The sequence below is a fragment of the Panthera uncia genome (genome assembly GCF_023721935.1).
Source record: "Panthera uncia isolate 11264 chromosome C1 unlocalized genomic scaffold, Puncia_PCG_1.0 HiC_scaffold_4, whole genome shotgun sequence".
NCBI classification, from domain to species: domain Eukaryota; kingdom Metazoa; phylum Chordata; class Mammalia; order Carnivora; family Felidae; genus Panthera; species Panthera uncia.
In genome coordinates, this window is record NW_026057585.1 from 95,771,623 (window position 1) to 95,792,585 (window position 20,963).

General features: G+C 50.7%; 2 protein-coding genes across 6 annotated transcripts in view; both read right to left on the reverse strand.

The window, feature by feature from the left end:
• The window catches only part of VPS13D (vacuolar protein sorting 13 homolog D), a 257,455-nt gene extending 247,004 nt beyond the window's left edge, over window positions 1–10,451 (reverse strand). For 3 of the 5 annotated variants that reach the window (XM_049618063.1, XM_049618062.1, XM_049618059.1), the window contains exons 1-3: window positions 10,363–10,451; window positions 6,981–7,153; window positions 1,068–1,145 (exon numbers count right to left, since the gene is read on the reverse strand). In XM_049618063.1, coding sequence (XP_049474020.1) covers window positions 1,068–1,145; window positions 6,981–7,077 — 175 coding nt within the window. In that variant the 5' untranslated portion in view covers window positions 7,078–7,153; window positions 10,363–10,451. Of the gene's footprint in view, window positions 1–1,067; window positions 1,146–6,980; window positions 7,154–7,415; window positions 10,327–10,362 lie in introns of those variants that run through there. The other 2 variants (XM_049618068.1, XM_049618061.1) reach the window with 1 other exon arrangement.
• A 3,590-nt stretch (window positions 10,452–14,041) lies between these two features.
• The window catches only part of TNFRSF1B (TNF receptor superfamily member 1B), a 35,767-nt gene continuing 28,845 nt past the window's right edge, over window positions 14,042–20,963 (reverse strand). The window contains exon 10 of the mRNA XM_049618076.1: window positions 14,042–18,910. Within this exon, the coding sequence (XP_049474033.1) occupies window positions 18,630–18,910 (281 nt within the window). The 3' untranslated portion in view covers window positions 14,042–18,629. The remainder of the gene's footprint in view (window positions 18,911–20,963) is intronic.

The window sequence follows — 20,963 nt, forward strand, 5'->3', positions numbered from 1 at the left end:
TTGTAATTCTCTCTCTCTCTCTCTGCTCCTCCCCTTCTCTCTCTCAAAATAAATAAACTTAAAAAAAAAAGAAATTTAAAAAATATATTTTATTTTTAAGTAATCTCTACACCTAGTGTGGGGCTTGAACTCACAAACCCAAGATCAAGAGTTGCACGCTCCAAATGAGCCAGCCAGGTGCCCTAACAAAGAATATTTTTATTCCATGACCATTCTTGTTTCCTTACCAAACCTGCAGAACTCCTATAATAACTGCAAAAATCTATGAGTGTGCCAGGCATCGTTCTGAGTAATTTTAATGCATTAACTCACGTATTCCTCTCCACAACCCTCTGATGTAGGTACAACAATTATCCGCTCATCTCAAAGACTACGAGGCACACACAGAGTTGTGAGGGAACTTCCACAAGGTCACATAGCCATAGAATGGTAGATATGGAATATATACCCAAGCACACTGCTCCAAAGCCCACCTTTCATTCAGTAAACTGTCTCTCCATAATATAAAGAATTCTCCAAAAATAAGAACTCCCTGTATCTAGAAGTTCTTTAAGAAACATAAGAATCACCTGGGGATGCTTATTAAAAATGCCGGTTGGGGGCGCCTAAGCGGGTCAGTCGGTTAAACGTCCGACTTCGGCTCAGGTCACGATCTCACGGCTCGTGAGTTCGAGCCCAGCGTCAGGCTCTGAGCTGACAGCTGAGAGCCTGGAGCCCACTTCAGATTCGGTGTCTCCCCCTATCTGCCCCTCCGCTGCTTGCACTCTGTCTCTCACGTTGTCTCAAAAATAAATAAACATTAAAAAAAAAATTTTTTTTTAAATGCCGGTTCAGTGACACTCCCTTGCCAATTCTGATTCAATGGGCCTGGGGAACACCTGACCTCCCCACCACCACCCAAGGTCATCCTGATAGACAAGGCCACACTTTAGGACTGATCTACAGTCTATACTTCCTATCCTGCCTCTTCCTGCTCAAACAGAGCCAAACTCAAGGGCTCTCAGTTTTCACATCCCAAGCAGTATAAGACTCAAAACCGCCTCTCTCGGCCTTAGAGGTCCGCATACCAGCTTTGACTTCAAACGGTAATTCCAGCTCTTTCAAGGCATCTTTCTTCAACGGCAAGTTTTCCAACTCAACAGCACCTAAGAAACAAAAACAACATCATGAAATGTTCATCCAGCAACTGCAGTAGGTGCCTACTGTGTGCATATCATTGCAGGTTAAAGGGAAAGTCTTCCATCTCCACCCAGCTATAAAAAGCCAGGAGCAGCGCCAGACTAGCCTATGGACTTTATCTGACTACTTTCCTGACCATCCCCCTCTGACAGCCGAAGGCTTGCCCGAGGATGAAGGGTTTAGCCTGGGATCTTTTTCTATAATAAGCCAGATAGTAAATATTTCAAGCCTTATGGTATCTGTTGTATATTCTCTCCGTTGTTGTTGTTGTTGTTGTTTTTTACAAGCCTTTAAAAATATAAAAGCGACATTCTCGGTCTGGATTTGGCCAGTGGCTAGGTTGCAGACCCCGAGTTTAGACGAGTTTAGATGCGTGTTCAGCAGAGAACCATTAACATCTGAATCACCTGGAAAGAAATGCAGGCTCCTGGGCCCCCTGCCCAGACATCTCTGGGATTAAAACAAGAAATCTGTGATTTTTAACAAGCTCCTGCAAACCCCCCACTCCCCAACAAATGGGTATATTGCACACAACATCTGAGAGCCCCTGAGTTAAAGTTGGTCGTCAAAAGGAGCTGCACTCCCTTCTGGAGAGACCAGCTCCACATGTTCTCCTCCATATCTCCACTTGCAGGCTTAATTACCTGTCAGAAAGCAAAGAACAAACCACCGCTGAAGGTCCTTGTCAGACCCAGCTTTTATAGGACTTAAACTTAGAGGTCCAAGATGTCTCTGAAGCGACTGAGGCACAGTCAAGAGGGAGCGGCTGACCTCTCGCTCTCCCAGAGGTGACTCCTCAGTGTGTAGTAGGCATTGAGCTGGCCACTGGGAATGTGAAGAGAGGAGGCAGGGCCCCATCCTAAAGGGCGGAGACAGGCAACATTCTACAAAACTGCACGACCTCGGGCGATTTCTGAGAAAAGGGAGTACAGACGACAACCACCCAGCAACCATTAACTGGTACGAGAACTCAGAAGAAAGGCAAGCAAGCCAAAGACAAACTAATACAAGAAACAATTATTTTTTTCCTTTAAATGACTGTTCAGAACTTGTGGGTAACTGGCTTCTAAAGAAGTATTCAAATCTAGCAACTTGGCAGATGCTGAGCAAATGCAAGCAGCTCATGTTTTAGACTTTTGAAACGTATCTACGTGGGTCCCCACAAAGCTTAAAGACCAACCAAAGAGCTGCGGTGCCTGGGTGGCTCGGTCGGTCAGGTGTCCAACTCTTGATTTCGGCTCAGATCACGATCTCATGGTTCATGGGATGGAGCCCCGGGTCGGGCTCAGCTCGGAGTGCAGAGCCTGCTTAGGATTCTCTCTCTCTCCCCCTGTCTGCCCCGCCCCCCACCTCTCTCTTTCTCACACACACTCAAATAAGTAAATTAAAAATAAAGACTAGCCACAAGGAGAAGTTAATAACCCCGAGAGCCCGGATGCAACCCTATTTCCACATTTGGGGAGTAAACGATCATAAGCGGGGAGGGGGACATGAAACATGTTCCTCAACAGTTGAAACTGACTTAGAGGGGGAAAGTATATCATTTCTCCTTCTTCTGAAGAGCGTCATTTGCGATTTGAATCATCTGCCCTGTTTTTCAATACCCACATCTGTCACAAAGGCAGGTGGCTGCTATCCACCTGCGGGAAGTGGAAGGAGTTGCAGGCAGTCCACGCCGGGAAACATTAAAGCACAGAGGGCAAGAGAGGTGGTCGAGGAAGGAGAAGAGACCAAGGAAAGAACAAGAAGGGCCGCTCAAGGTGAGTCAATAACAAAGGAATCAGACAAAAGGGTGGCAGTGGAAGCCTTCCAGTCGGAAGGCTCTCTGATTCCCCACCCACTCAAATGTGTACCCACAACTGGCCCTGCTGGGAAAGGTCCCTCAAGGGACCCAGAGGAGGTGAGCACTTTATAAATGAGAGCGCTGTTTGTTTATTTCCGGGCAGATAACACACAGGCTTATTCCTGGATGTCTCATTCAAAAACTCCTCAGCTTAGTTAGGCTACCAAGAAACAAAGTCCCTAGAACTGGGGTAAATCTAGGGGCCGGCTGCTTTTCAGTCATCACCAATGACTACTGAATTCTCCTCCCTCGGCTCTGCGTCACTTAAAAAGCCAGCCTGAGCGGGGCACCTGGGGGGCTGAGTCGGTTAAGCATCCGACTTCAGACTAGGTCATGATCTCGCCATTCCGGAGTTCGAGCCCCACATCGGGCTCTGTGCTGACAGCTCAGAGCCTGTTTCAGATTGTGTCTCCCTCCCTCTCTCTGCTCCTCCCCTGCTCACGCTGTCTCTCTCTCTCTCTCAAAAACAAATAAACATTAAAAGAATTAAAAAAAAAAAAAAAAGAAAAAAAAGCCAGCCTGAGGTTCAGGGCTTATAGGAACAAAAAGGAGAGGGAGCCAAAGTGCTGGGTCACAAATAGAGATATGCCCACGGCCCGAAGTCCTGCCTCCCCGACATGACACCAGCAGCTGCTGTCTTCTGGCCCCAAACCATCCCAAACACGCCCTGCGAGCTTTCCACCTTCCGCCTGTGCTCACAAGCTTCATGCTACCCGCAATGTCGTGACCCGTCCCACGCCGCCTATCGAGACCCTGCACTGCGGCCTCCTAGGGTCCTACGAACAGGATGGACGACCCCCCTCCTCGGCACCCCACTGCACTCTGCCTGTGTCTCTGGTATAACAAGTTACTACCTACTGCCTTGTGTTGCTGTATCACTTCTGTCTCCCCAGCAAGACAGCAGGTGTCCAAGGGCAAGGACCACAGACGCGGACGTGGAACAGGAACAGTAATAGCAGGTACCACTGAGTGAGATCTGACTGGTGCCAAGCACTCGATACGCATCGCCTCATTCAATCCACACAACAACATGAGGAATACTATTATTTTCTCCATTTCAACGTGAGGGACGTTAGGCTTAGAGAAACGCAATCTGCTTGAAACTCACAGAGCCGCTGAGCAGCAGGGCTCGAACCTGCCCTAGATCTGCCTGATCTCAGCTGGCAAGAGGCGCAGCGGGTGGAGAGGAGGCCTAAGTAACTTGCTCACAGTCACAAGTAGCTTGTGAGTGGGGAGACCAGGCCCAGCCCCTAGGCCTGAGCTCCTAGAATCTTCTCCTGTCCCCGCTCTTTGTATCGCCCCTTAGCACAGAGCCAGACCCAAAGCAGGCACACAACGGTGTCTGCCGAGTGGCTAAACAAATAACATCTTATACAAATTCTCTCTCTCTCTCCTTCAACTACTTGTACGCTCTTTACAGTTTCATTACTTTCAGTATGTTGTGCACAATCCACACTTGAAGTCCAACCCACGCCAATCATAGGCTGACGATCGTGACAGTGGAGGATGATGGTAACTAACATCGACTGAGGGCCCGCTGTATGCCAAGAACGGTTCTAAGCTACTTGACCTACATTAATGTGTCCAGTCCTCAGAACCTCATGAGACCGTTAATATTCTCTCCGATTCACGGACAGGAAGAATTTGAGAATTCATGAAGACTTGGAGTAAGTTGCCCAAGTTACTGGTAAATGGAGGAAATGGGATTCAAAACCAGTCCGGCTACAAAACCCATACTCTTGATCACTATGTCCAGCTTCCTGGCATCTCCCAAAGCATCTCGCATACTAAATATCTCCAGATGGACTGAAATAACATTCTTATTCCCATACCGTAACCCCTGCCTCCAAACACTGCTTTAACTATAACTGCGATGCCCCAAACTTTCCTAGCCAAGCACTGTGATGTGCTTTGAATCTGTAAGGACGGGGCATCACACTAATACCGGCTAGGAAAGAAAAAGTATTTTTTTATTCTGCACAGAGAATATTTTTAAATGGGAAATAAGCATAGAAAGGCAGTCTGAAGCACCAGAGAGATACACATAGTTGTCATTACAAGACAGATTCTAAAACTGAGATTAGAAATCTGTTATTAGCATAGACTCTATGGTACATCAGATAGCACACGTTTCTATTTATTCATTTCTTCAGCCAACATCCTCTTACCACATCACTCTTGAAAGAGCTGGCTCTTTTATTAGCAAGGTTATGGTTTGCAATTCCCTTTCTCGGCCCTGTTTCCTGGCCTGTGCCACCTGGTTAGCTTTGTAGCATATGTATGAGAACTTCAGTAAGTGATCAGAGAGGTGAACTCGACACTACTCTCATACTTTGAACACATCCTCTTCCCTGACAGGTTGGTCACTTTCACCTTGCACTCGGCAGCTCCCTTCTAAGGACAGGGAGGAAAAAAGTCAGGACAGAAGTTAGAGATTAAGAAAAAACCCACTTCAGTTTCCAGTGAAGGGCGGGGGGGGGGGGCTCTCCCCACAGCCTGTGGCTGCCAAAATCCTTTCACTGGTTCAGATGGGTCAGGAAAACCTGCAAAGCAATACTTCTGGTGACAGGTGAACCACTGGCACCCTATTCTCAGATGCCACAATAGGAACCACTGTCATCTCCGCTAACCTGTCCCGGTCCACCGGCCAAAACCCACACCCCCAGAAGGTGAGCTTTCCGCCATATTTGAGATCTGTTTCCCACTTTCTATGATGCTACATGATTGCAGACTCACTTTATCTCCTCTCTCTAGATTGTTCAAATGTTCCATTGTGAGTTGAGCACAAAGAACTTAAATTAAAACAAGGAGAAGGGGAGGGGCGCCTGGGTGGCTCAGTCAGTTGAGTATCCGACCTCAGCCCAGGTCATGTTCATGAGTTCGAGCCCCACGTCAGGCTCACTGCTGTCAGCACAGACCCTGCTTGGGATCCTCCGACCCCTTCTCTCTCTGCCCCTCTCCCATTCATGCTCTCTCTCTCAAAAATAAATTTTAAAAATATTTAAGGGAAAAAAAAGAAGGGGGAAAAAAAGAGGTTTTCCAATGCTCACACCAGATCCCTGGACTGCATTAAATCATGTACAGGCATTTACCGAGGATAGGCCTGTAAAGGCTAAAATGTCTCAAACTTCATAGAACTTTATTACTAGGCAAGACAGGACCTCGGAAATTCTGTCAAAGACTCCACGGTAACATATTTTAAAACTTTGACTAGGTGTCTATTACACACAGCAGGATAAGAGCTTTAAATGTCATTCCGTTTGATCCTTACAACAACACTGGAGAGGTGTATCACCCATTTGTTCTAAGGAAACCAAGGCTCAGAATTTCAATGACTTGTTCACATAGGTAATAAGCAACACAACAGGATTTGAAGCCAAGCCAACGCCATGGTCGCTACATGGCCACCTCCATAAAGCTTCATAAAGTTAAAAAGTTAACTGGGATTGGGGCACTTGGGTGGCTCAGTTGCTTGAATGTCCGACTTTGGCTCAGGTCATGACCTCATAGCTCTTGGGTTTGAGCCCAGCGTTGGGCTGTGTGCTGACAGCTCAGAGCCTGGAGCCTGCCTTGGATTCTGTCTCCCTCTCTCTCCGCTCCTCCCCAACTCACGCTCTGTCTCTCTCTCTCTCTCTCTCTCTCTCTCTCTCAAAAATGAATAAACATTTAAAAAATATTTTTTTAAGTTAACTGAGATAAAGCAGAGTAACCAGCACTATAGTCTTTTTTTATATATATATTTAATAGTTCCCTAAAATCTATAGCAATACAGCTACATTAAGTTACCCTGTAATAATAATCAGTGTCATATAAGAAAACATAGTCCCTTTAACACATATTTAGTACAAAGCCATTTGGGCATTATGTTTTATTATTCTCAGTACAACAAAAAGAATATTAAAAAAAAACAGAAATGCCATCTGCAAAGGCATACTTTACCAAAAAGAGATACACTTACCTTTCAGAAGTGCAACAGAGAGCTGATCAGTGTTCAGGTTATTGACGTATTTCCCCAGATAGGTATTGAGAACCCAGGCTACAAGGCCTTCCAACATGACTATATCCTCAAGACAAGGTGTTTAAAAATCATGGATCATTCTTTATTTCTCTCTCTCATGGTCATAGAAGAATCTATGAAGGAAACAAAAAAGGAAATCAACAGAAAAAAACAGATGATTTTCTGAGCTGATTTTCTACTCTGCCTTCCCTGAGGGTGGACGAATGCAAAGCCCAGATTTAAGAAAAAAAGGGGTGACGAGCACTGCAAGATGCCCTGTTGGCAGAGGATCAAACCAAGGAACAGTCACAAATTTACCAAAAAACACCTAGAACTCCAAGTTGTCTATCTTTTCCATGCAACTGATCATTAAACTGCTTGCCTTTGGGAATTCACCTTGGAAGTAGACTGTCCTGGTCAGCGATTCTCATCCAAATGCAATTCGGCAACGTCTAGAGACATTTTTGATTATCGTGACGGGGGGCTGCGGTTGGGATCTTGTGAGTAGAGACCAGGGAAGCAGCTAAACATCCTACAACGCACAAGACAGCTCCCCCACAGCAAAGAATTATCCAGCCTGATGTCAACAGTGCTGAGGCTGAAGAACCTTCTCCTAGATGAAGGCAAAAAATGCCCTGAGAGATTTCAATGAACTTCACATTTGGCAGCGATCCTCTGTCAGCCTTCCCTAGTTCCATGTTGCAAATGTGTTCTTCAAGATCATTCATAAAACAACATCAATGACAGGGAGAAGGCAGTGGTTTCTCGCTATTCTTAAATGTCCTGGAACTGCATTACTGGTACCCAGACAGAACCCTGGGTTGCTGATACAATGAACTATCTTAGCAACACAAACACAAGAAATCCTCTGGTTCCAGCTACTGTATTTAGCATAGTACTGAGCTACTACTGCCCATGATAATAAACGTGTTTATTAGTATTACAAAAAAATATATAGGTTACTTTTAGTACGACTAAAAGTTAACATGATGGAACTTGAGACATAAAAGGTTTAACTTCTTTTAATGTTTACTCATTTTTGAGAGAGAGAGAGACAGAGACAGAGAGAAAGAGCAGGGGAGGGGCAGAGAGAGAGGGAGACACAGAATCCAAAGCAGGCTCCGGGCTCTGAGCTGTCAGCATAGAGCCCAATGAGGGGCTCAAAGTCACGAATCGTGAGATCACGACCTGAGCCAAAGTGTGAAACGTAACTGACTAAGCCACCCAGGCGCCCCAAGATATAAACGTCTAAATGGGCTCCAAAATCACCCAGCTAGTAGATCCCAATTAGAACTGCGAGTTCCAAATCTTGCTCTGAGCCAAGCACATCAGATACCAGCCCACCATGCTGGACACTCCAGGTTTGCTACGACATGTGTCCTACTTGGAACCAGCCCTTTCAGGATCCTTTCCAGGCACTCTGCCCCACCCCCTGGTGATTCATCTTCGTGCCAAAAGATACACTTATCCCAAATGAAAGGCCACCACCCGACAAAATCCCAACACACAAGGCCCCGTAAGAGTTAACTCAACCTCCAGGAAAGACTGAATTTATTTGTCAACAGTGTCTTGCTCTTCCAGCAAGATTAATTTCTATTTGCCATCAACGACAGTGAAAATAAATCAGAAGCTAAAGAGCATCTGATGAAATGCTAGTTTCTTTCCAGAGATTTTTTTTAAGCCATATTTTGTGTAAAACTAAGAATTTGCTAGAGATCACTGGATACCTGTATTTAAAGAAGAGGTTACAAGAACAAATTCTTTAAAATAAGAAATGTGTACCAGTCTGGTAAAAAAAAAAAAACAAAAAACAAAACAAAAAACAAAAAAAAACAAAAAACAAAAAAAAAACATTTATTTATTATATCTTTAAACAAGTGAATCTGTGAAAACAAAATGTGAACCTGACTAATCTATGTACTATGTAGACTCCAACAGGCAAGGTGCCAAAATCAGAGTACTCTTTATTTCTGAAGTTACTGCCATTGACCCCTAAAATGCTAACAAACTCTCTCTGAAGTGCCAAATACAAATGCTCTCCCAGCAGAGGGAATCAGGCCCTACTCTACCCCCGCCGCCCCCCACCCCTCCGCAAGGTGGGAAAATGCAAAACACAGATTACCAAAAAGATGGGGCGAGAAGCATCGTAAACGCCCTGGTCAGTAAATTAAGACTCAAGCCAGAAAGCATCTATCAGCTCTGCTAAGCATCTAGACCAGGCTGGAAGCCACTTCAAGGATTTCCTTAAGGAATCCGGTGTCGGGAAGGGCCGCCAGACTGGCTAGAATCCCAAAGTGTTTACACGCTCGGGTCCACCAGGGCTTCCAGGCAGCCGCCCGGCACTAACTCCCACCTGACCTCCCCTAATCGGTGAGGCCGGTGCCACTGGGGATCAGGGCTCAGCCCACAGGCGGACAGACAGCCGGGAGTGACCTTGAGCCAGGCCCCTCCCTCGAGGGGCGGCCAAAGCCGGGAGTAGGACTGGCAAAGGGACCAGGACGCTCCTCACCAACCGGCCGGGCCTGAGTGCCACGGGCGCCGGGGTGCTATGAGAAAGAAGACAAGAGGGGGCAGCTGCCAGGCCCCGGGGCCCCCAGGAATGGGGCCGCCCGTGAAGGCGAGGGGCCCATAGCCCTTCTTCCACCCCGTGGGCTCCAGGGGACAGAGACCCCACCTCCCAGATAAAGCGCGGAGGCGACGGCGCCCAGAGCCTGGGGTCCCGCCCCTGGGAGGAGGGATTCAGCCGGGGTGTGACCCCGGGGAGCGGGGGTAAAGACTGGCTAGAGGCCTGACGTCCCCATCCCAGAGCGCGACCCCGGAAGGCTGGTGGGTGGCCAAAACACTCTGGAGAACTGACCCGCGCCCCGTTCCCGGGCATGAGGTACGGGGGCCCGCGCACGGGGGGCCCGCGTGGGGACCGCCGCTCAGGCGGAGAGACGCGGGCTGACACGGCCCCCAATCCCAGGGCACCAGGCTACCGGGACCCCGGGAAGGGTGCCGGGTCCGGCGGGGGCTCGGACTCCCGGGACGAGGACGCCGGGGTCCCGGGAAGCTCGGGCAGCCCCAAGCCCGTCTGACCCTGGGGTGCCCGCGGTGGCTGGGACGCAGGTGTCCCCGAGAAGGCGGCGGGCTCGGGGCCGTCGGGAGCGCGGACGCCCCAGGGCCCCCGGAGGAGCTCAGGCGGCGGGAGGGCCGGACGCCGGGCTCCCCGGGCTCCCAGCAGCGCGCTCCCCGCGGGCGGGCCCCGGCCCCAGGTCCGAAGCTGAGCCGGGGCGGCCGACAGCGGGCCCACGCCCGCCTGCAGTCCCGGGCCCTGCCCGCCGCCCCCCGCCCCGGCCAGTACCTGTCGGTGTCCCGGGCCGCCCGCCCTGCCCGGCACTGCGCGGCGCTTCCTCTCCCGGCTCCTCAATGGCGCTGGCCGGCGGCGCTCCGGCCCGCCCCGACCCGACCAATCGAGCGGGCGACGCGCCGGCGCCTGGCCAGCCGAGCGCCGAGTCATCGAGGAGGCGCCCCCTGGCGCCGGGGCGGCCGCTGGCGGATGGGCTGCTGGAGCGGGAGAAGGGCCCAATGAATGAGCCCCGTCTTACAAGGGGGAAACTGAGTCCCAGGGGAGGACACGGCCACCAATTCGTCCGGCTGCGACAGTGTGGGAACGCAGGATTCTTCCTCCTACAACGCCCTGCCTTCCACTGGCCCATCCACAGCGGGTGCTCCACTCAGCAGCCACAGGGGTCTGCTAAAACATAATTCAGACTAAGCCACTTCCTTGCTTAAAACGGCTCCCCCCCCCCCTTATACTTGAATTAAAATCGAACTCCTGGGGCGCCTGGATGGCTCAGTTGGTTAAGCATCCGGCTTCTGCTCAGGTCGTGATCTCCCGGTTCATGGGTTCCCCACTTTGGGCTCCAGCCTGACAGCTGGGAGGCTGGGATTCTGTGTCTCCCTCTTTCTCTGCCCCTCTGGGCTCGCGCGCTCTCTTCGTCTCAAAAATAAATAAACATTAAAAAAAAGTTTGTTTGTTTGTTTGTTTGTTTTTTAAATAAAATCCATCCCCTTACAGAGCCAACACCAATCTCCTACTGGATTTGGTCCATTCCTATTTCTGCCACTGTTTCCCTGGCTCACTCAGACCCCGGCAGCGTTCAATTCCTGCCTCAGGACCTTTGCATTTGCGATTCTCTCTACTTAGGATGCTTCTCCCTTAGATCCAAACTGTCCAGTAGAAATATTATGCAAGCCACACATACAAGCCACGTCACATTTTTTCTAATTTACTAGTTGGTACATTTTTTAAAAAGGAAAAGGTGAAAATAATAACGTATTTCATTTGATTCAATATGTCCAAAATATGATCATCTCAGCCTGTAGCCAACAGAAAAGTGAATTAATGAGATACTTTATGGATTTTGTATAGTAAGTCTTTGAAATTTGGTGTGTGTTTCACACTTCCGGCACATCTCAATACAAACCAGCCACAGTTCAAGTGCTCGATAACTTTATGTGGCTGATGATTACAGAACAACTTCGGATAGTCCTACAGCCAGTTCCTTCTTGCTTCAAACATTACACCTCAGAGAGGATTTTTCCCAGCTGCCCTATCTAAAGTTCCCTCCAACCATTACCCTGTTGTACTTTCTTCATAGAACTTAATGCTATTTGCAATTACCTTATTTGTCTATCTTTTGGTTGTTACCTTTCTTCACCCTAAAAGTTCCCCCCAAAACAGTGATTTTTATCTTTTTCACAGATGCCTCTTCAGCACCTAGACTTTGCCTTGCACAGAAAAGACTCATTTAAAGATGCTGTAAACGGGGGCGCCTGGATGGCTCAGTTAGTTAAGCATCAACTGCTTGGGACATGATCTCGTGGTTTACAAGTTTGAGCCCTGCATGGAGGTCTGTACTGATGGTGCTGAGCCTGCCTGGGATTCTCTCTCTCTCTCTCTCTCTCTCTCTGCCCCTCCCCTGCACACACGTGCATACTCCATCTCTCTCTCAAAATAAATAAATAAACTTTAAAAAAAATAAGGTAAACTGCTACAAGTGAATGAAGGACTAAGTCAACAAATCAGACTTCATCTTGCACATCGTCTTGCATTAGCACCAGAAAGACAGGAAGAAGACCTCAGGCTCATAAAAAGCCAAAAGATGCAGGAAGCAGGATGGCAATGAGTGTATTTACCATAATAATTATCAACCCTCATAATGCTAAGCTAATTAAGGTGACCGTGGGCTGAAATTCCTCTGATGTGGGACCAACAGATCAGAGTCTCAACTCTGGGTCACCTCAGCAGCTGAGGTTTGGGTGTAAAACCTCAGACTCCACAGATGAAAGGCGGGAGGGAAGCAGCCCATTCATTAGAGCTGAAGGATCTCAGAGTCCAGACCTTCCAGCACAGAACCACTTGGCTGTCCCGGGGAGTTTATTAAAAATGCAGAGGGGCACCTGGGTGACTCAGTCGGTTGAGCATCTGACCCTTGATTTCAGCTAGGGTCGTGATCTCAGGGTCATGGGATCAAGGCCCACATCAGGCTCCACACTGAGCACGCAGCCTGCTTAAGATTCTCTCTCTCCCTCTCCCTCTGCCCCTCTCCCCTGCTCTCTCAAAAAATAAAAATAAAAATAATAAAATAAAATAAAATAAATAAAATAAAATAAATACATTTTTAATCCAGATCCCAGGACACCCATTTGTTCAACTAGTATTACAGACAGTCTTTGTGCCCTCAATTTGTAATCAGTCTGAAGGTGCGTTTATCAAACAGCAATCTTCCTACTAAATATTTACTCACAAGAGAAATGAAATCACATGTACAAGCAAAGACATACAAGAATGTTCACAGTGGCTTTATTCATAACAGTCAAAACCTATTTTGACTATTAGTGAAATGATCAAAATGCCCATCAAAAGGAGAATGGATAAACAGGTTGTCCTGTACCCATACGACAGATTACTACCCAGCAATAAAAAGGAACAAACTGTTAATACAGACAGTATCTTGGAGGAAACTCGGAAGCATTAGCTTCATGTAAAAAGCCAGACCACAAAAGACCACATACTATGATTCCATTTGTATGATATTCCAAAAAGGACCAAACTACGATGGCACAAGCAGATCAATGGGTGCTAGGGGCCAGGACTGGAGGAGGGAGATGACCTAAGAAGAGACCCAAGGTCGGGGGCACCTGGCTGGCTCAGTCTGTAGAGGATGTGACTCTTGATCTCAGGGTCATGAGTTCGAGCCACATGTGAGGTATAGAGATTACTTTAAAAATTTTTTTAATTTAAAAAAAGAAAAAAAGAAGGGGTACAAGGGAACTTTATGGGGTGATGGAACTTCTGTATCTTGACCGTTGTGGTGGTCACAAGGCTGTATACAGTTGTCACAATTCACTGAAGTGCACACCTAGAATTGCTAAATTGTGTTTTCTGTCAATCATTCCTCCATAAAGGTGATACTTTAAAAATCTCCGCCCTCATGGGGGCGGGGAGGGGAGGGGCCTGGGTAGCTCAGTCGGTTGAGCGTCCCACTTCGACTGAGGTCAAGATCTCCCACTCATGGGCTCTGTGCTGACAGCTCATATTCTATAAACATGCTTTGCACGGAGTCTTCAAATGTCGGTGCTCTGTGTTGGGATGCAGTTCACACATCTCAGTTTGGACCGGCCGCACTCAGGTGCCCGATACTCGCACACGCCTAGTGGCTACCGAATGTGACCGTGCAGGCACAGACTGTCTTGTGAAGATACAGACAGCCCTGTGGGAAGTACAAGGACAGAGCGCAGCTCAGGGCAGCCCCCTCATCTTACAGGTGGAGATTCTGAGCTCCAGAGAGGGACAGTGGCTGCTTTAGGTTCACACTGCCGGTCCGGTCCTCGGTGACGTTGGGACACAATCCAGGGACTCCTCACTGTTAGCTTTGCCCCAAGCAGCCTCTCAGCTCAATTTCCCAGCTTTCCGGATGCTGCCCTGCTCACTGGTTTTTGACTATGGAGCTCCAGGCAGGACAGGGGAGTCCCAGGAGAGAGAGACTGAGAGAGAGAGAGAGAGAGAGAGAGAACTTGCCCTTTAAACCCAGGCCTCAGTTGACTTTTTGGTGAAATTCTAAGGAGGCGGTTATCAGGAGCCTCCCACAGGGAACAGGCTGTCCTCCCAACTTGACTCTAGATAAAAATCAAACCTCCGGCCCCACCCCTGGGTGCCCTCCTCTGCACAGCAGGGATAATGGGTACTCTGCCTATCTCCTGGGGCAGTTATGGAGATAAAGTAACTGAAGCTCAGTTGCCCAAGTTGCAGACCAGACAATTTAAGGAACTCCTCACACTCCAGGGGCGCCTGGGTGGCTCAGTCCATCCAGCGTCTGACTTGGGCTCAGGTCGTGATCTCCTGACTTGAGCCCTGAGTCAAGCTCACTGCTGTCAACTCAGAGCCAGCTTTGGGTCCTCTGTCCCCCTCTCTCTGCCCCTCCCCCGCTTGCAGTCTCTCTCAGAAATAAAGAAAATGTTAGAAAAAGAAAGAAAGGAAAAAAAAGGAACTTCTCACACTCCCTGGACTCCTCCAACACGCCAAAACATAAAACCCTACATCCTTTCTGTGGTTTCTGAAGCCACCCCCACGACCTCATGTCCTGCCCTACCCTGAGTCCCAAGGCTGTGCTGCCCTCCCTTCAGCGAGGCCTCTGCTCAAACACCAGCTCCTCGGAGAAGCCTTCCTCAACCCACCCCACAGGCTAGCTTCTCAGCACTTACTGTCACCTGGCGTGGCCTACATGTATTTCTTCACATAGCCCTTCCTAGCTTGTGAGCTCTGGACAAGGACCCTGGCTGCCCTGGACTCGTGATCCCCAGCACCTACACACACACACACACACACACACACAAAATAGCAAGTGGCATGTATTGAGCACTTACAATGTGCCTGGCATAGTTCTAAGCATTTTACAGATAGTAACTCAAATAATTCCAAACTCGGAGGGAAGCACTATATTAATCCTATTTTACAGATAAGGGTGAGGCACAGAGAAGTGAATTAATCTCCCTCCGGTCACACAGGAAGTGGTCACACCTGGGCACCTGGGTTTGGACTTCTGGGCTGGTGCATCAGAGTGCCCGATAGCAACGACGACTGCATGAAGATTAGACGGAGGAGGACCGCGGTCACCCCCTACCCGCCCCCCGCCCCTCACGCCAGCCCTGCCTTAGCAAAACCACTCACCCCATCACGGTTAAAAAAGAAAAAGAGGGGGCACCTGGGTGGCGCAGTGAGTGTCTGACTTTGACTCAGGTTGTGATCTCACGGGTCCTGGGTTCGAGCCCCACCATCGGGCTCTCTGCTGTGAGTCTCTCCGCACAGAGCTGGCTTCGGATCCTCTGTCCCCCTCTCTCTGCCCCTCCCCCATTAGCTCTTTCTCAAAAAAAAAAAAAAAGAAAGAAAGAAAAAAAGAAAAGAAAGAAGAGGCAGGAGGGGCTGCCCTCAGTTACTCCAAATTTATACCCTCTGCTATTGTGATTTATAATAAGAAATATATATTTGGTCTTCGTCCTCTGTTTCTGGCCTCACAGCCCCTCAAACGCTTAAAATTTCCTAAGTGGGGAGAGGGGCTGGAGGTTCAATCCGTCACCAATGGCCAATGACTTCATCAATCATGCCCACGTAACAAGGCCTCCATAAAGACCTAAAAGGCAGGGTTCAGACAGCCTCCATGTTGGTGAACACATGATGGGGTGGGGGCGGGGGGACACACACCCAGGGGGACCAGAAGCTCCAGCCCATCCCCCCGTAAAGCTTGCCCTCTGCAACTCTCCCATCTTTATGTTCCAGAGTCTTTGCAATAAACCGGGAATCGAGTAAGTAATCTGGTCTCCTGAGTCCGGTGGGCCACTCTAGCAAATAAATGGAAATCCAGGAGGGGGTCACGGGAACCTCTGACACACGGCCCATCGGTCAGAAGCACAGGTGGCCACCTGGACCTGTGACTGGTGTCCGAAGTGGTCGCAGGCTTGTGGGACTGAGCCCTTACCCTGTGGGACCCTGTGCCTCCAGAAGGCAGTCCGTTCTGTAGGACACCTCGAGGTGCCTGCTGAGAAGCGGGGGGTTCCCTGGTGGTGTGGACGCCGTGGACCCTCATTTGTGAATGTGCCGTGTCTGCTCTCTCACTTCAGCAGCACAATTGAGTGGTTGTGACCGAAACCGTAAGAGCCCCCAAGTGGAAAATATTTACCACGTGGACTTTGCCGAGCCTGCTCTAGGGTAGGGTAGGGTAGAGGGCGGGGCTGCGGGAGGAGAGGCCTCCCAGGAAATCACCAAGAAAGAAGAGGGTAGTGCTGAGGGAGTGACAGTGGCCCAGGAAAAAGGGTGAGTGATCTAGAGGTCGGATTAAGGAATTCAAGGGCCTGGGTCTCCCTCCCCTCCTGGCCTTTCCAAGTGCCTGCAACCTCCTCCCCACCCTTTGTTCTGGCTCACACCTCAGAAACAGATCAAAGGTCACCTCCAGAACCCTCCTGTGGCGGTTCTCTGAGCTGCACCTCCCCGGTCCCCAAGCTCATCTGAGCACCCTGTGGCGGGCCTCACAGATGTCACCACACTGGGGCCTCCTGGAGGCCAGAACCTTACTCCCTTAAGTGAGCAGGGGGGCTGCGTGTGGACAAGAAGGTCTGCAACGACCCCAGTTAACCCCAAGAGCAGGCTAAGGACACTGAGGCGACAGGGCATGTGATGAGGGCATATTCAGAGGCCAGCTGAGTGATTCGGAGCTTGAGAGAGCAGCCAGGCTCTCAGCAAGGACAGCTATGCGTCTGGGGGTGCTTCTCAGGTCCTGTCAGCGCAGTGGCCAAGGCAACGTCTCCCCTTACGCGCTGGTGGCGGGCAAGTAGGACCACGGACAAACCCCAGCTCAGACCCGAAGCCAGAGCCAGGAGTCAATGCGTAACAAACAAAAGGTTTATTTCCAAGCAGGAACGCTGTCCAGTATACGGTGCAAACTCTTGTCTTGGGATCCACACAAGCCTGGGAACTGAGGTCACAAGCAGAGAGGTCTCCTTCCAATTCAGAGCTTCCCCAGGAAATGGCAGTGAGGCCTGAGGCCCTCCCAGGATGGTCCACCAGGGGGCAGACACGCTCCATTGCCACACGGCGTCCAATGTGGGCAGAGACCCTGGCCAGTCCAGGCAGTAGAATATCCTGACTCTAGGGGAATCTGGATTTTCTGGGAAGCTGTTACTTTCTCTGGATGGTAATGACTGGACTCTCCTACCTTCCAAAAGTTCAGCTGCCAAGTTCAAGTCCAGTGGAATTTTTCAACAAGGGATCCAAGTCCCTGGGCCCCAACTGGCTTCTCCAGGAGCCCCGTCTTCCTTCCAGAATCCAGTCAAGGCCACACATGTCCACGCTCTGCGGGGCTCTGGGGCATGTGTCTGGGGGAAGTGGACTGACTTTTTAATGGAAAAGAATCCTTTGACAAAATTGTTGGCTTGAGCTGCTTCAGGCAGGACATTCAACCCAACAACATGGTTACACAGATCAACAGCACATGACACAGACAGACAGACATATACACACACAAAACTGGCTCTCAGCATCCCACATCCACTTGAGATCATGGCAGGCACAATACCCAAGTGGCCCCGTGGGTTTCCCTGGGGCCTGGGACTCCAGGAACAGTGAAGGGGGTAAGGGGAGGAGAAGTACCTCCCAGGGAGGCAGAGGAAGGTCCAGGCTGAGGTAGGAGGAGAGAGACGGCTGCGGGGAGGCTCAGTCATCTCTGGTTCCTGAAATTCCCTGATAGGAGGTGTGGCCTTGCACCGGAGCTATAGGTAAGTCGGGAGTGAAGGTCAAAAGCAGAGAACAGCAAAGTCTCGAGTTCGGCTTTGTCGTTTTGCGGGCTTGTTTGCATGCGTGGTGGGTTTTTGTTTTGTTCTTTAATTGCCCCATGTTTCGGTTAGAGGTCTGCCATTTTGTCCAAGGTATGATACTCGTGCAGGTCGCTGGGCTGGGCCCTCAGGGTGTCTCATTTTCACACCATTGTTCAAGAGGCGAAGCTGGCAGGAATAGATTTGGAGGTGGTGCAAGGTAACTGGGGGACCCCTGTCCCCATCAGGGGTGGCCGCCCCCTCCTGAATAGAACCATCTGATCGATGACATCCCCCTCCCCCGCCCCCGCTGGGAGCACCCTGCAGTCTCAGCATTTCGGGCTAAAGCACTGCCCCTTCTCCGTGGATGACTCACACAGAGTCCCTCTTCCCCGGGATGCCGGGGCCTCCCAGGAAGCCAGAGCTGGGAAGCGTCCAAGGATAAAAAACAAAATAAGGGCTCCAGAAGCCCAATTCACAGGACCAGCCGGAGGACAGCTCTCAGAGAGGCAGGCGCCGGCCCCAGGCTGCCCAGCACGTGCATGTCAGCCAGCCTTCTAGAAGGAAGCACACCATGCAGGACGGGTTTTCCACGATTCTCCCTGCCTCACCCTTCTGCCAGCAGGTGAGAGGAAGGCTGAGGCTGCGAAGGCCACTAAAGGAATTTGGCCCAGAAAGAGCCAGAGTCCTGGGGGGTGGGGGCCCAGAAGGACCAGGGAACAGCCACCTCGGCCGTGACACAACTCATGCCAGCCAGTCTGGCTAACTGGGCTTCATCCCAGCATCAGGGACACCAAGGGGCAGGGGCTTCTCCTCTGGGTTCTCCAGCAGAGTCTCCGGGGCCCCTGGCTGAGACTGAAAAGGGCATTCTTCCTTGGAGAAGGGGACCTGCTCGTCATTTGGGGAGCCGGAGGAGCTGGCATCCACGTCCCCCATCGTGTAGCTGGCCTGGGAGGCGCACTGAGAGCCATGGTCGGAGGCGCTGCACACATTCACGATGCATGTGACGTTGACCTGGGTCCCGTGGCTGCCAGAGGAATGCTCTGTTGAACACAAGATGGGGGAGGGCAGCGAGTCAGGGGTCTGCAGGGGGACGTCTTCGCAGTCCGTCCCCTGCCCAAGAGACAGATTAAGACAAGAGGGTCAAGAGCACCGGGCGAAGGGCCTAGAGGCCACGTGATCTTGGGCAACTCAACCTTCATCGCCTGCATTTCCAGTGTCCTCATCTGCCAAGTAATTCCCAGCCCAACTCACCCTGTAGGTGGGAGGAGCCAGTTCACAAAGCAGGGGAAGGTGCTCCAGGAACAAAACATGCCCCCACAGAGATTCAGAGAGGTGAGCAGGGGCAGGAAGTACACGGGACAGAACAGTGATCAAGCGACCAGGGTGAGTTACTTTCCCGTAAGTGCGGGAAGCCTCCACAGTCCTGACCAAACCAACTCTGGAAAGGCAACAGCCTTCTGTCATTGGCCCCTTATCTGTGTAACATGAAAAAAACATCAAAGGGTTTGGAAATTGCTCCTTTGTGGAGAGGAAACACTAAGCCTGATAGTGTCTTTTGCCCCAAATCTTTCTCCTCCGTGTAGGCCTGCCTCTGTGATTTCCTAAATCTGGGATTCCAGAATGTGGTAGGGGTGGTTTGTCCTCACCACTGAGGCCAGGATATCTGCCTACTTTCCGGCCCACCTGCTCGCCCAGCCCTGGGGGCATCTGAGTTTCCCAGCTAGTTGGTGAGGGACTGAATGCTGGATAAGCTGAGAGGGGACACGGGATAACCCCTCCAAGAGTGAGAGCTGTCCCTGTTTTTCCTGCAGGGACCTGCCAAGTCCCCAAACACGTGTGCTGTCTGGGGTGCGTGGGGAGGGCCGGACGGACATTCGCTTCCAACTCCAGGGAAGCCTGGAAGGAGGATGGGGCCAGTGAGCTGCTCTGTTCAGAACAGCCCCAGACAGGCCAGGGGAGGGAGGGCTGAACTCATGGGGCCTCAAGGAAATTTCCACCCTGAGCCTCCATAGCACCCAAATGTCACCCAGTCACCGTGGCCTTTGCACATGGTGAATGAGACATTGCAGGGGTGGATGGGGGACTACAAGGGGGCACAGCCACACGTTCCACAGGAGAGAGAGGTGACTGGGTGGGAGGAGAGAAGGGGAGAGTGCGGGTGACACCAGAGAGTCGGGTAGGGAACAGAGAAGTGGCAGGGTGTAGGAGGGGTGGGCAGACTCCCTCTCTCTCTGCCCCGCCCCCCAAAAATAAATAAATAAACATTAAAAAGGAGGAGGAGGAGAAGGAGGAGGAGGAGGAGGAGGAGAAGGAGGAGGAGGAGGAAGAGAAGGAGGAGGAGGAGGAGGAGGAAGAGGAGGAGGAAGAGGAGGAGGAGGAAGAGAAGGAGGAGGAGGAGGAGGAAGAGAAGGAGGAAGAGGAGGGGGAAGAGAAGGAGGAGGAGGAGGGGGAAAATAAGGAGGAGGAGGGGGAAAATAAGGAGGAGGAGGAGGAAGAGAAGGAGGAGGAAGAGAAGGAGGAGGAGGAGGAAGAGAAGGAGGAGGAGGAGGAGAAGAAGAAGAAGAAGAGGAGGAGGAGGAGGAGGAGGAGGAAGAGGAGGAGGAGGAGGAGGAGGAGGAAGAAGGAGGGGTGGGCAGACATGGTCAAGGGGCCAGGATGATTGCAGGAGAGGTGTCACCAGGAAATCAGAAAGATGAAACCAAGAGTTGGACAAAGACCAGGGGTTTGTATTTGGAGTTCCGTTCCCTCATTCAACAAGAGTTTAGGACCACGGGCTATGTCTCTTCCTTGGGGAGCTCTCGGGCTGGGTGGGGGCGCTGACCAGACATCGCACTGGTGAGGGGAACACGGCGGTGGGGGCATCTCCGTGCAGGGGGCAGCCGGGGCAGGAGCAGTCCTGATGGAGGGAGCTGTCCCACAATCAGGTAGGAAGAGATGTTGCAGCCCTGCCAAGGGGATGCTGGGCTCATCTCCAGATGAGGAAACTGAGGCAGGGTTAAGGAGCCTGTTCGGATCCTCACGGCACCGGAGCGGTCAGGAGGGCATCCGGGAAGGACCCGAGCGCACTGTCATTCCTTGACCTCCCGCCAGCCA